A 13,751-nucleotide genomic window follows, 5' to 3' on the forward strand; every position below is an offset into this window, starting at 1 on the left:
CATGTGACCAAAGGAATTAGAGTTGGAAGGAGAGACAGCATGGGGCAGCAGGCAAATGGCTATCTTTAGATTTGCAGGACATGATTTAGAAACCTACTTATTAGCTTTACCGCTTATACTAACTCCGTAGCCCTGGGCAGGCTACTTAACACCAAGAGGTCCCTGGACATCATCTAATCTGGCTCCCCTACTTGACAGAGGAGGAAGAGACAGGTTAAATGTTACCCAAGGTTAGTTGAGTAATGAGGAAGAAGCCAGGGTTCAAGGCCGAGCTCCTCTGACTCCAGAGAAAACCAGTGTACTTTCTGCCCTGGCACAGGGCCCTCATTCAGCCTGGGTGACATTGATGGGTGTGCTTGAATAGAACAGGAAATTCAAGAAGGATGATGGTATTTGGGGAGCTGGAGGCAGAGAATTTTGCAACATTTTCTCCCTTTGTTTTGTTTTGTTTTTTGCTCTTTTGCGGAGCAATGGGGGTTAAGTGACTTGCCCAGGGTCACATAGCTAGTAAATGTCAAGTGTCTGAGGCCAGATTTGAACTCAGGTCCTCTTGAATCCAGGGCCGGTGCTCTATCCACTGCACCATCTAGCTGCCCCCAATATATTATTAATCTTTTTTTTTTTGGATGAGGCAACTGGGATTAAGTGACTTGCCCAGGATCACACAGCTAGTAAGTGTTAAGTGTCTGAGGCTAGATTTGAACTCAGGTCCTCCTGACTCCAGGGCCGGTGCTTTATCCACTGCACCATCTAGCTGTCCCCATTTTCTCCCTTTGGGTAGTGGGCAGAGCAGTGGACTGAGGAGTCAAGCAATATGGACTCTCGTCCCAGTTCTGATTTCAACCAGCTGGGTGACCTTGGCAAATCCCTCCCCGACTTGGGGCCTCAGTTTCTCCACCTATAAAGTGAGGCTTGTAGAAGAGATGATCTCTGAGATCCCTTCTAGCTTAAATGTGATTCTGGGATGAGTGGTTTACATGGGGCTGAGGGCTTGGGGGAGAGGGGAGTCTTTCTGAGAAAACAGCTTGATGTTACAGGAATTTTCCTGGTGCTCACCCCAGGGATAGTGTGTAGAGGAAGTTCTCTGGGTCTTTGTCTGGTACCAGACCTAGCCAAGGGGAGTCTCCAGGAGGAACAGCGTGTGTCTTTTAGAGCCCATTTCTGAAACTAAGAAAGAAGCTACTGGTTTGGTGATGGTGGGGCTTCCCTCCCCCTGCCCTTGACTTTTTGGGGAAGCATTGCAGAATCCCCCACCCCCTTTTTTTAAAAGTCCCAAGCATGTCTTGACTGACCTGAGGTAGAAAGTGGATTTTCATGTGGGAGAGTTGGGATATTCAGGGTGTTTGTCTGGCAGTCGGGGACAGCAAAGCTTTACATTACTGAATCTAAGTCTGGGCCAAGTTTCTAGTCATGTAATTAGGTTGCTTTGGGGACTCCCCATGGGAGACCGGTAGTGAGATGTGATTCCTGTGTTGTTTGAGGGGAATTCGGGATAAGTGTAGATTGATAGAGAAAATGAATCACATAATTTCACAGCCAGAAGAGACCTTGAAGGCATTTGATTCCACCAGTTCCTTAATAGGATTACACTATGCAGTGTAAGGCTGTTGGAAGGCTCCTTAGAGTTCATCTGGCTCCTCTCCCTCACTTAATGGAAGAAAAAAGCTGAAGCCCAGAGAGGTTAAGTTTGTTGCCCAAGATCCTAAGTGTAGTAAGTGGTGGAGCCATGAGTCGGATCTTGGTCTCACAAGCCCAAATCCAGTATTCTTTGCACTGTCCCCCACTGCCTCTCCGATAGGTGGTAAGTTAGCCTCCTCTGGAAGACGTGCAGTGATAGAGAACCCTTTTTCATCCCAACTTTGAGTGGCTCGGCTTGTTGAGGAGTTTTTCTTTACCTCAAACAGAAATCTGCCAATCTGTATCCTCCCCTTCTGGCTTTCAATTCTGCCACCTAAGGTCAAGTAGAAGATATCTACCTAATCTTGCCCTTCCAAGCCAAGCAATCAGAATTGTACCTCACCCGAGTCCTCTGTACTCCATCTTCTGAACAGAGTTGAGAATTTTTTTGAGACTGGCATAACAGAACACTGAATTTGCAGTCAAAAAGTACATTTAGAAGTAAGTCCTAAGTGCCTTCCTAGCTGCGTCACCAAAGGCAAGACAGTTCACATCTTTGGGACTCAGCTCCCAAATCTCTAAAATGGAAATCATAATATACTTGTACCACCCGAGTGAGAATCGGACAAGAGAATGTGTTTAAAGTGCTTTGTAAAAGTGTGGAGTGCTATAGAAATGTCCATTGTTATGACTGTTGTTGTTAAATTCCCTAGTCTAAATGACTAGTTTCCTAATTTTTAATTAGCGTGTAAACATTTCTAGTAGCTGTATTTCAAGCTTTGTTTAGGATATGCATACAAGAATTAATCTCCTAATCCTGCCACAGGGGTATGGATTTATTGGTTTTCATAAGCTACATAATATATACATTTGTGTAACAAGATCTTTTGATATTCCTTATAGTGTTGGATCATAGGATGTTACTGTTGGAAGGGACTTTAGCTATCATGGAGTTCAACTCCCTCATTCTACAGATGGGAAACAGATCTGAAAAGAAGGGGTTTGTTCTAGGTCATGTTACAGTCTTGGAAATTGAAGGGATTTTAAAGATTATCTAGTAACTAACCTGTTCATTTGTAGAGGGGAAAACTAAGGTCCCATTCTTGCAAATAAAGTATGAACTCCTGACTCTTTTCATTCATTAAAGCCCCTGTAGAATCTAACTTGAACTGACCTGCCCAGCCCCATCTCATACTATTCCCTTTCACATAGTCCATCTTCAGCCAAGCTGGTATGTAACTTTTTTTGGGGGGGGGTAGGTGGGGCAATGAGGGTTAAGTGACTTGCCCAGGGTCACACAGCTAGTAAGTGTCAAGTGTCTGAGGCCAAATTTGAACTCAGGTCCTCCTGAATCTAGGGCTGGTGCTTTATCCACCGCAACACCTAGCTGCTCCCAAGCTGTTATGTAACTTGCTGGAGGTTACAACACCTGCTTATTAGAAATTAGGTATCCTGACTTTTTTGCCAGTGATCCTTACACTATATAGTAATAATAATAATAATAATAATAACATTTTATATAGCACCTACTATGTGCCAAGCACTCTACTAAGCACTTTACAAACATATCTCATTTGATCTTCACAAAAATCCTGGGAGGTAGATGCTAGTATTCTGATTTCACAGATGAGGCAAATGGTGTTTGAGTGATTTGTTCAGGGTCATACAGCTCAGTAAGTATTTGAGGCTGAATTTGAACTCCAGTCTTCTTTATTCGAGGCCCAATGTTCTATTGACTGCCCCTAGGTACGAGGTTGCCTTTCCAAAAAGAGTCTTTAGAAAGACCTCTGGTAAGATTGTTTTTAGAATGTTTAGATGCAAATGTTCTAAGAAAAGTTTCAACTTTTAAGACAAGGGGGACAGGTGCCAACCCCGTGCTGATACCACTCTGAGGCAGCTGTGATTTAGAAGAACATCGGTCTTAGAATTAGAATGTTGTTGTTGCTATTCAGTCATGTCTGACTCATATTGACCCTATATGGGTTTTCTTGGTAAAGATTCTGGAGTGGTTTGCCATTTCCTTCTCCAGTGGATTAAAGCAATATAAAGGTTAAATGATTTGCCCAGGGTTACACAGCTAGCAAGTGTCTGAGGCTGGATTTGAACTTGTGTTTTTCTGACTCCAGGCCTAGCTCTCTCTCACCTGAGCCACCTAGCTGCCAAGGAGTTAGAATACCTTGCATCCAATTCTAATTCTGACACTTACTAGGTGTGTGTTCCTGGGCAAGTCACTTCCTCTCTCAGAGCCTCAGTTTCCTCTTTTGTAAAATGTGAATAATCACATTTGCACCATCTATCTCTCAACCACTGGGAACGTGCTATGTCAGTGTTAAAGCCTATGGAAATTTGAATGGATTATTGATTATTCTTTGAACTCTTTTTCTTAAGCTCTAATCCACAAAATGGTATCTAACTTTTAGGACTAATTATTCCACTGCCCAATGCTGTAGGGGGTAGAGTTTGCAAAGGGAATGTCCTCACAGAATGTTGATGTCATGAAGTACCTAGTTATCACATTGACACCTGGGGCTCACCTTGACCTCACAACATCAAAGTTATTTCCTAGTTACCTCTTCCTCTTCTCTCAAATGTCTCGAGACAAAAAAGTACAAGCAAGCAAAACAGACCTAGTCACTGATCATGGCTAATGACAGTCTATGTATGGCTCATTCGAGGCCTGTGGTCCACCACCTTTCTGCTGAAGAGAGTTGAGGTCTATGTCATTATCAGTCGAGATTGCTCATGCATTGATCTGAGTTTTAATGTTTTTAAATTTTTGTTTGCCTTTGTTTCATCATAGTGTCTTCCCTCTGAGGGTATCCCATATTTATCCTGTCTATAGCTTGTGTGGAGACAATTGTTCACTTGCTGCCTCTCCCTTTAGACTGAAGATCCTCCAGAGCCAGGACTTTCTTTGTAGCCCAGCCCTCAGTGCAGGACCCCCACACACAGCAGGTGCTTAGGAAGTGTTTGCTGATAGACTTTACATCATTTTGGGAGTTGTGTTTGCTCTCTTGCTTTTATGTTACTCTCCAAAAGTTCAGGCAAATCTCTCCAAGTGTCTCTAAATTCTTCTTATTGTCATTTCTTATAGCAGAATGGTTGTCCATTTCATTGATGAGCCATAGTTTGTTCTGCTAGTCCCCAGTCAATGGGCACCCTCTTTGCTACCACGAAGGAGATTCGTTTTGATACTGTTTCTTTAATATGATCGATCCATTTTGATTTTGAAGTAACTATATGCACATGAAAAATTGCTTTCAAACAATGCTGGGAAATGGCCATTACTTAGTGGCTGTTGAATCTGTGTCTCATGGCAGGGGGAAGAGTGTCATAATAAAGTGTTTTTTTTCTTCCTCCATAGCTACAATTTCCTGAAGGTGACATCTCAGTTCACACCATTATTTGTAAATTACAGGAAGAAAATAGGCTCCTGAAACAAAAAGTGGTTCATGTGAGTATGTCTCTCCCTATTTCACATTTGTGGGAGGAGGGGGTGGCAGAAAGAACCTTGTCCTTGGAGTCCAGAAGCCTGGGTGGAAATCCTCGGTCTGACACCTCACTGCTCCGTGACTCAGAAAACTTCAACTCTCTGAGCCTGTTTCCTCATTTAGAAAGTAGGGATTAGAATATTTCCATTACTTTCTCAATAAAATTGTTAAGAAAAATGCTTCCCAAACCTTAAAGAGATGGCAGTTTTATTTTTGGCTCATCACTCCCAGCTACCAAGAATAGCTGATATCATTAGGGCTACTATGGGTATCTGCCCCTTGAACACCAGATTAATAATGACTGTTTTAGTGGCATTTAATATTTTACAAAGCACAGTCTTAACGAGAATCCTGTGAGGTAGCTGGGACAGATCTGATTCCCATTTAACAGGTGAGGAAACTGAGATAGAACAGCTAGTGGATCCAGCTCACCTTTCCATTCTGATGTCACATTCCTTCACCTCATTTTCTCAATGTTACACTCAAACCGGGTTACTTTTTGTTCTTTGCTACACGTCTGTTGCTCACTTCCAATTAAGTCCCCAGCTTTTGTGCCACCCTATCTAAAAGTCCTTATCCTGATTTTACCTTCATTGGCTAGTGCCCTTCACAGCTCTACCAGAAATTGTTGTTGTTGTTTGTCCTTCATTCTCAAAGAGGACCATGACATTGAGAGGTGATGTCATGACTTGCACTGGATTGGATTTAACTGAGGGAGGGCTGCGTAAGGTCACCAACCTCACTCCTCCAGAGCCATCTGGGTCCAATGGCAAGATATACATCAGGACAACTGAGATTACTTTGTATTTACTTGTATATATTTTGTATTGCCTTATGTGTATATGATCATCATCATCATAGTTAGCATCTGTGTAGCACTTTAAAGTTTAGAAAGCATTTCAGAAATATTATCTCATTTTATCCTCACAACAGCCCTGGCAGATTGATGTTACTATCCTTGTTTTAAAGGTGAGGCAGGCACAGGTTAAATGACTTGTCCAGGGTCACACAGCTAGTAAGTGTCTGAGGTCAGATTTGAACTGAGGACTTCCTGACTTTACAGCACTACCTTTCCACCTAGCTTCCATTAGAATAGAAATACTATTACAACAAAAGTTACTATATTACAATAAGTAGGGACTATTTTCTTTTATGTTTACTTTGTATTGCCAGGGTCTGGCACATAGTGGGCACTTGCTTATTGTTTTTGGTTTTTTGTGGGGTAATGAGGGTTAAGTGACTTGCCCAGGGTCACACAGCTAGTAAGTGTCAAGTGTCTGAGGTCAGATTTTAACTCAGGTCCTCCTGAATCCAGGGCTGGTGCTTTATCCACTGCACCTCCTAGCTGCCTCTGCACTTGCTTATTAAATGAAAGTGTTGGAGTTGGGATGCGAATCTAATTAAAAGTCCAAGGCTCTTTCTGGTACACCAGGCTATCTCCAGCAATTCCACAGGAATTATTTTCAGTAGCCTAAAGCCCTGATCTTCTTGGCTACAAGAAGGGATAGAACACTCATGGCCTTGCTTCATTTCGGGGGAAGGAGGGGAAAGGAGGAAGAAAGAAAAAAATTGGGGAAGTTTAATGGTCACTATAAGGAAGTAATATAGTTTGTGTGTGTGTGTGTGTGTGTGTGTGTGTGTGTGTGTGTGTTTTAAATTAAATTTAAGACACTGGGGAAGAAAACACGCCATGCTGGAATTTCTCAAAGCCTCCTTTGTGGTTTTCAGAAGGTTGCCGATTGCATTGTGGTCATCCTTCCAATCACCAAGTGGATATTTTAGAATTAGAAGGCAACGAAATGCTGTTCTAGGCCAAACCCCTCCTTTTACAGAGGAGGAACTGAGATCCCATTGCCTTCCAAATAAAGTCTACACTCATGACCTTCTTCATTTATTCAGCCTCATTCTGTTCTCTCCCAATTCCATGTTTTGCTTTTGCTCTCCCCTATTCTAGCAATGGCTGCCCCTTTCCCCCATTTCCATCTGTCCAAGCCTTCTTCTTTCAAGGCTCAATTCAGATGCCACCTTTTCCATGAAGTTTTCCTTGGCTTCTTCCCTCTCTCCCCATCCCCCTCCTCCTCCCCATGGGAAAGTGACCTTTCCTCCTCACATTCCTGGAGCACTTTACTTGGACCTTCTCTCGTTGTCCCTTATAGCACAATTATCTTGTCCTTAAGCTTGTCCTTTCCCTCCATTTATCTTTGTGTCCCCAGGCCAACCATACTTCCCCCTGCACATAGTAGTAGTTTGAAAAATGCTTATAGAAATGAATTGCCCAGAGAGCAGGGATTTGCCCAAGATCACATTACAAGTTAGTGGCAATTCATAACTGGAATTCAGGTTGATGTGTCTGGATTCCTACCCTAGCGTTTTTTTTATTTTTGTTTTTTGTTTTTGTCTAGGCTTAAGTTGCAGGAGGACAGATAGTTCTGGAAATGGTACCATATGTATGCAACAGACACTTAACATAGTAGATTCTACTTCATGAAGTCACTGGTTAAAAGAACCAGTTAACTAGCACTAGATGTAATTGGTTAAAAAGAAGACCCTGTAAATAACTTAAGTATTGAATGATGGGATGGTGGAGGGGGGGGGAATGAGATACCATGAGAGTGATGGAGTCAGAGGACCAGGGTTCAAAGCTGGCCTTAAAACCCTGGGTGGACAGTGTGGTTCTCAGTGCAATGTCTTCCTCATTTGCGCATGTATGACCCTGTCGTATCAGGGACTGTAAAAAGCAAGTAAAACTAACATGGAATTTAGAGCCATAAGGAAATCCAGAGAGAAATGATCAAGTCCAACACCCTCATTTTACAGAGGAGGAAACTGAGGTCCAGAGAAAGGGTATGACTTTCCCAAGGTGGCACAGTAAGTTGCAGATTGAACCCTGGCCCTCTGTCTCCATTACTTTCAAATACCTCCCTTTAAAAAACAACAAAAAACTCTTTCCTTATAATTTGATGCTTTAATTACATTTAATGCTGCCATGAAAAATCTTTAAATAGATTTTTGCATTTTTTGATAACACTTAAAATATATAATATACACATATATATTCTCAACTATAGAATTATCAGTACAAAGGGCATGATTTCTTTTAAAACTTGTATTGCATACTGCCAGATTGCTCCCCCAAAGGTTTTACAGGTTTTTTGGTTTAGGTGTACTTCTTTCTTGTTCACTCCAGTCTTGTTGAATTTTGTTGCTTTTGTTGTTTTGCCAATTTGATGGAAGTGTGGTGGGCCCTCCAGGTTGTTGTAGATTGACTTTCTCATTATTAGTGTAGTTGAGTTTTTTCTGATGATAATTAGCAATCCATGTTTTCTCTCTTCAAAATCATCTATTTATATCCTTTGTTTATCTGGTGTGGTTTGGGGATTATTGCTGTGACTTATTAACAGTTCCTTATATATTTTAGATTTTTAAAAAATATCCTTCATTTGTTATGTATCTTTTTCCTCAGTGTAACTTTATCTTAATTATATTGCTTTTTGTTGTACAAAAACTTTTAGTGTAAGTGAGATATATATATATATAATATACATTTACACATCAACTATATAGTTTATACTTCCTTATACATCTATACTTCCTTCCATTTACCAAATAAAAAAAAAAAGCACCTCCCTAACACAACTGAGAAAGTCCATTTGTTGTTTAAAAAAAAAGTAGACGAGTTGAATCTCTAGCTCTTTCATATGGCACAGAAGCAGAAGGGTGAATCTTGGTGGTGGTTATAGTGAGTCTTATTTATAGTGGTGGTGGTGGGGGTTAGTTAGACCCTGAGGTCTTTTGGGGAAAGAAAATACTTGTCCTGTCTTCACCAAGCCGACTTCTGACTCTTCTTTCTCAGGTAGAAGATCTGAATGCTAAGTGGCAGAAGTATGACGCTAGTAGGGATGAGTATGTGAAGGGTCTCCATCTGCAGCTGAAGGAACTGAAAGTCCTCCCTGAGCAGGGTTTGCCCATGAGCCCAGAGCTCATGCAGAAGGAGATTTTCCGGCTAAACAAACTTTTGGAAGAAAAAATGGCCGACTGCCTGAAAGTAAAACGGGAGCTGGAAGATATGAAGAAGACAAAAGATGGAGACAGTGAGCGGATACAGATGTTGGAGCAGCAGGTCAGTGATGGCATAGTCACTTGGGTTCATAGAAATCTGATGCAGCATGAGAAATCCTTTTCACTGATAAGCCACAGCTTGTTCTGCTAGCCCCTGATCAACGGGTACCCTCTTTGCTTCAACAAAACAGATTCATACTGTGATTTTATTATGATCAATCCAGTTTGATTTTGAAGTGACTATGTCACTAAAAAAATTTTCATGGTAACACTAAACTTAATTTAAGCATCAAATGATAGGGAAAGAGTTTTTTTTTTTTAAGTGGCACAAACTTTTAGCTGGGAACCTGTTTCTAGAGCGGGAAGCATTGGATTTTCTTAGAGCCATAAGATTTAGTGCCGGATGGAACCTTAGAGATCAGTGGACAAACATTTATTAAGCCTGCTATGCACCAGGTATTATTGTAGGCCCTGCAGATACAAAGACAGAGATGAAATAGTTCTTCCCCTCAAGGAGCTTACATTCTACAAGGGGAGACAATATGCATATATATAGGTATATACAGAACAGATCATGGCAATAGAAAAATGATAGATTTGACAACTAATTGAATAGGTGAAGTGGGTACCAGTGAGGCGTTGAAAATTGCTACTGGAGTTGTGAACCTGGATTCTTAGAAGGATGGGGGTGCCCTCAACAACAGTAGGAAAGTTCTGAAGAAAGACGATTGGGGGAGAAAAGGAAATGAAGTCTATTTTGGACATGTTAAATTTGAGGTGCCTTTGGAACATCTTGTTCTAAATGTCCAAGAGGCAATTCAGAAGAAAGACTAAAATGCATATATCTCTGTGTATGTATGCATGTATGTATGTATGTATATGTGTGTATATAATCTGCATAGAGATTATAATTAAATCCATGGAAGCTGATGGGTTAGCTCCCCAAATGAGAGTGTAGAGAAAAAACAATAGGGCAGAGCCTTGGGCATACCCACAGTGAAGGAGCCTGACATGGATGAAAATCCAGCAAAGTGAACAGAGAAGGAACCCTCAGCCAAGAGGAGAAGCAAGAGTAGAGCGTCACAAAAATCTAGAGAGGGGAGAGCGTACAGGAGGAGAGAGCAATCCAACCGTGAGAGATGCTGCAGAGAGTGAGAGAAGGATAGGGGTTTGGCATTGAACAGCTGTTCTCACCCTGGAGAGAAGAGTGTCAGTTGAGTGCTGAGGTCAGAAGGCAGAGGGTTTAAGAAGAGAGTGTGAAGAGGGGACGTGGAGGGACTCAGTGCAGAGAGCTCTCTAGAATTTAGAAGGGGAGGAGAGATTTTGCTTCCTCATCTTGTGGCCGAGGAACCTGAGCCTCAGAAGGGATGATCTTGACCCTGGAGGTGACTGGGTCACATTCGTTTGTGGCTAACTTGCTCGATCTCCAGAGAAGAGGTAGAGATCGCAGGGTCAGTCTGCACGAGCCGCTTCAGTCACTCGCTCCTCTGACTTTATTTTGATTCCAAATTAACCACCTTGAAGTTGTGTGCTTGGGATCCTGTCAGGAGAAGCTGCAGGGATGGAATGGTGGGAAGGGAGGGTGATTTGCATAAGGTCAAACAGTTAGTATGGATTAGGGCTGGCTGGTATTTGAATTCTCTCCCTGGGATTCCAGGTCTGTTGGGTTTTCCTTTAAACAAGTGTTTAGGCCAGTGACCTTTCGTTTTACGTTTGTGCTTTACTGTCATTGGTAAAGTGCTTTTCATGCCTATGATGGGAAGCACTTACGTTTTCTCTCTTTTCAGGTGCTCGTTTACAAGGATGATTTTACATCAGAAAGAGCTGATCGGGAGCGGGCACAAAGCAAGATACAAGAACTTAAGGAAAAAGTTGCCACCCTGCAGCACCAGATATCCAGGAGACAGGTAAAGCACTGAAATAAAATCAGAAAGATTTTTATTGTGAATTTCTGTCTTTCTTTCTTTCTTTCTTTCTTTCTTTCTTTCTTTCTTTCTTTCTTTCTTTCTTTTTTGTGGGGCAATGGGGGTTAAGTGACTTGCCTGAGGTCACACAGCTAGTGAGTGTTAAGTGTCTGAGGTCGGATTTGAACTCAGGTCTTCCTGAATCCAGGGCTGGTGGTGCTTTATCCACTGTGCCACCTAGCTGCCCCTTGTGAATTTCTTTTTAAAGGTTAATCAACAAACAAAAACTTTTTAAGCACCTACTATGTGCCAGGCACTGCCTCTAAGTAGGAAGAGGGGTCCTCCTGACTCCAAGCCTGGCACTGTCCCAGGAGTCAGGAAGACACGAGTTCAAATGTGACCTGAGACACTTAGTGGGGTGACCCTGGGCAAGTCACTTCATCTCTGTCTGCCCTCAGTTTCCTCAACTGTAAAATGGTGGTAATTATAGCACCTATCTCCCAGGATGGTTGGGAGGATTAAATGGAATAAATTATTTAAAGGGCTTTATAAATCTTAAAACACGACGTAAGTGATACCTATATAATATAATATATAATATAATAATATTATTATCACATTCTCCCTTGTATATACCTATTTATATATGTGTGGTCTCCCTTCTGAGAGTAGGGCTTGTCTTTTTTCATCTTTTTTCCTGCACCAAGCATAGTATCATTTATGCTAAAGGTGCTTAATAAATATTTGTTTACCTGAGGTGAGATGAATTGAATATAAGAATGTATATCTGATGAGGGCAGCTAGGTGGCGCAGTGGTTAAAGCACTGGCCCTGGATTCAGGAGTACCTGGGTTCAAATCCAGCCTCAGACACTTGACACTTACTAGCTGTGTGACCCTAGGCAAGTCACTTAACCCCCATTGCCCCATTTAAAAAAAATGTATATCTGGCTTCCATGTGAAAATGCTTTAAAATGGGAAAATATAAGAAACTCATGTCAGGGAAGGGTCAAACTCTTTAACTCTGTATTTCCCCACAGGAGTTGAGAGAGACAACAGGCCACTGTAGGATTTACACGGGTCACAAAAACCACACCCAACGCCTAGAGACAGACGCTGCAGAGGCCTTCCTCAGGACAGAGCCACCAAGCACAAGGAGGTCTACCCCACAGGCTGAACAGCTTGAGCTTCAAGCAGACAGAGGAATCTCTAGCCCTGACCTGAGAGGTCAAGGTCAAGGGGAGCTTCACTGCCCTCACTGCATGAGGTTCTTTCATGATGAGGAGGGTGAGGAATTTCTTAGGCACGTGTCTGAATGCTGTCAGTGACCAAATCACCTGAAGAAGTGGGGCAAAAGGCACCAGTACCAGGATGAACCAGCTGCAGAAACTCTCCAGTCACTCAACTGGGCAGTCTGGTCCCTAAAGGAGTATGATTCACTAAAGATGTGGGAACAAAAATGGGAGAACTGATCTGCCAGTGGACAGTCGGTCATCCAGAGGGTGGATCTCCTTTGGATCTCATTTGAGTTCTGTCACATTCCAACTCAAAGCCTACTGCCTAGCAGACTGGAGTGGAGAAGAGGAATCAGCTGTCAGGTCTCACCAGAAAGGGTGGGATGGCAGTATGCAGGTGACCAGGTGCCTGGTAACCAACTGCGTAAGGTTCCATCCCTTCAAGGATGCGTTGGGAAGAATAAACCACAAAGTTATCTTTCTGTTGAAGAAAGCACTAATTTCTAATAGTCAGAATTCTGACTGAGTCATTTACACCTGCTTTCAGTTCAGTTAAAGATGGTCCAAACTCTTATTCGGCTTGGACAACTGAGGTGTAGAGATGACTGGTGTGGGACAGTTTGAGTCAAACTTGCCCATCTTTGGGAGGAACAAGCATTCCTGGGTGTTCTTCCCAATGGTCTCAGAGGGGAGCACATGGGTCCTGGTCTATCAGATATATGACAAGACCCTCACTGATGCTATGCCAGAGTCTTCACATGCTACAGTGTGTCAGAAGACCCAAATTTGGCTCAAGAAGTGGGCTCTGAATATCATGGCCCTATCTTTCTTATGTGATGGGCAGGGAGTAGGTTTCTGGAAGCAGCAATCCCTTTCTGTTTTTGCACTGATGTACCTTGTATTGGCAAGTTGCAATTTTTCCCTTAGGGATTCAGAAATTTATATGAAAAACGTATTTTATATTCACTTATTTTTATAATAAAATATATTGATGTGACTATTGATGTTTTCATGTGTTTCTTCATCTAAAACTGATTTTAAAAAGATCGAATAACAAAAGGCTCTTGGGGAATTGTTGTGACCAAGAGTAACAAGACCTTCTTGGACAAAGTGTACCTATTATTGACAAGTCCAATGACTGTGAGTCAAAGCTAGGAGGCCAAACTGAAAGGAAAGAAATGTATCATCATGTTAAGGAATACTACACTTGCTGAATAGCAGCTTCAACTGCCTAGGGTACAGATTTGGCTTTTATAAGCTTCCAGGCCCAATTGGAGTGTACAGCTAACCAGCAGCATTCTATATAGCAACTTAGAATTGGAAAGTCAAAGATTTAATTGGAGAGAAAAAGGGGGATCAGTCAAGGGAGAAAGGGGGAGTGTTTGGAATATAAATGGCAGGATTTCTTATAAGAAAACATTCCCTGTTCCAGGGTAGGAAATAAGCA

General features: G+C 42.1%; 1 protein-coding gene across 2 annotated transcripts in view; it reads left to right on the top strand.

The window, feature by feature from the left end:
* The window catches only part of TNIP2 (TNFAIP3 interacting protein 2), a 29,193-nt gene extending 15,943 nt beyond the window's left edge, over positions 1 to 13,250 (top strand). The window contains exons 3-6 of one of the 2 annotated variants that reach the window (XM_043971301.1): positions 4,982 to 5,071; positions 8,962 to 9,228; positions 10,955 to 11,074; positions 12,110 to 13,250. In XM_043971301.1, coding sequence (XP_043827236.1) covers positions 4,982 to 5,071; positions 8,962 to 9,228; positions 10,955 to 11,074; positions 12,110 to 12,397 — 765 coding nt within the window. In that variant the 3' untranslated portion in view covers positions 12,398 to 13,250. The remainder of the gene's footprint in view (positions 1 to 4,981; positions 5,072 to 8,961; positions 9,229 to 10,954; positions 11,075 to 12,109) is intronic. The other variant, XM_043971302.1, reaches the window with a different exon arrangement.
* The last annotated feature ends 501 nt before the right edge of the window (positions 13,251 to 13,751 follow it).

Source organism: Dromiciops gliroides, chromosome 6 (assembly GCF_019393635.1).
Source record: "Dromiciops gliroides isolate mDroGli1 chromosome 6, mDroGli1.pri, whole genome shotgun sequence".
NCBI classification, from domain to species: Eukaryota; Metazoa; Chordata; class Mammalia; order Microbiotheria; family Microbiotheriidae; genus Dromiciops; species Dromiciops gliroides.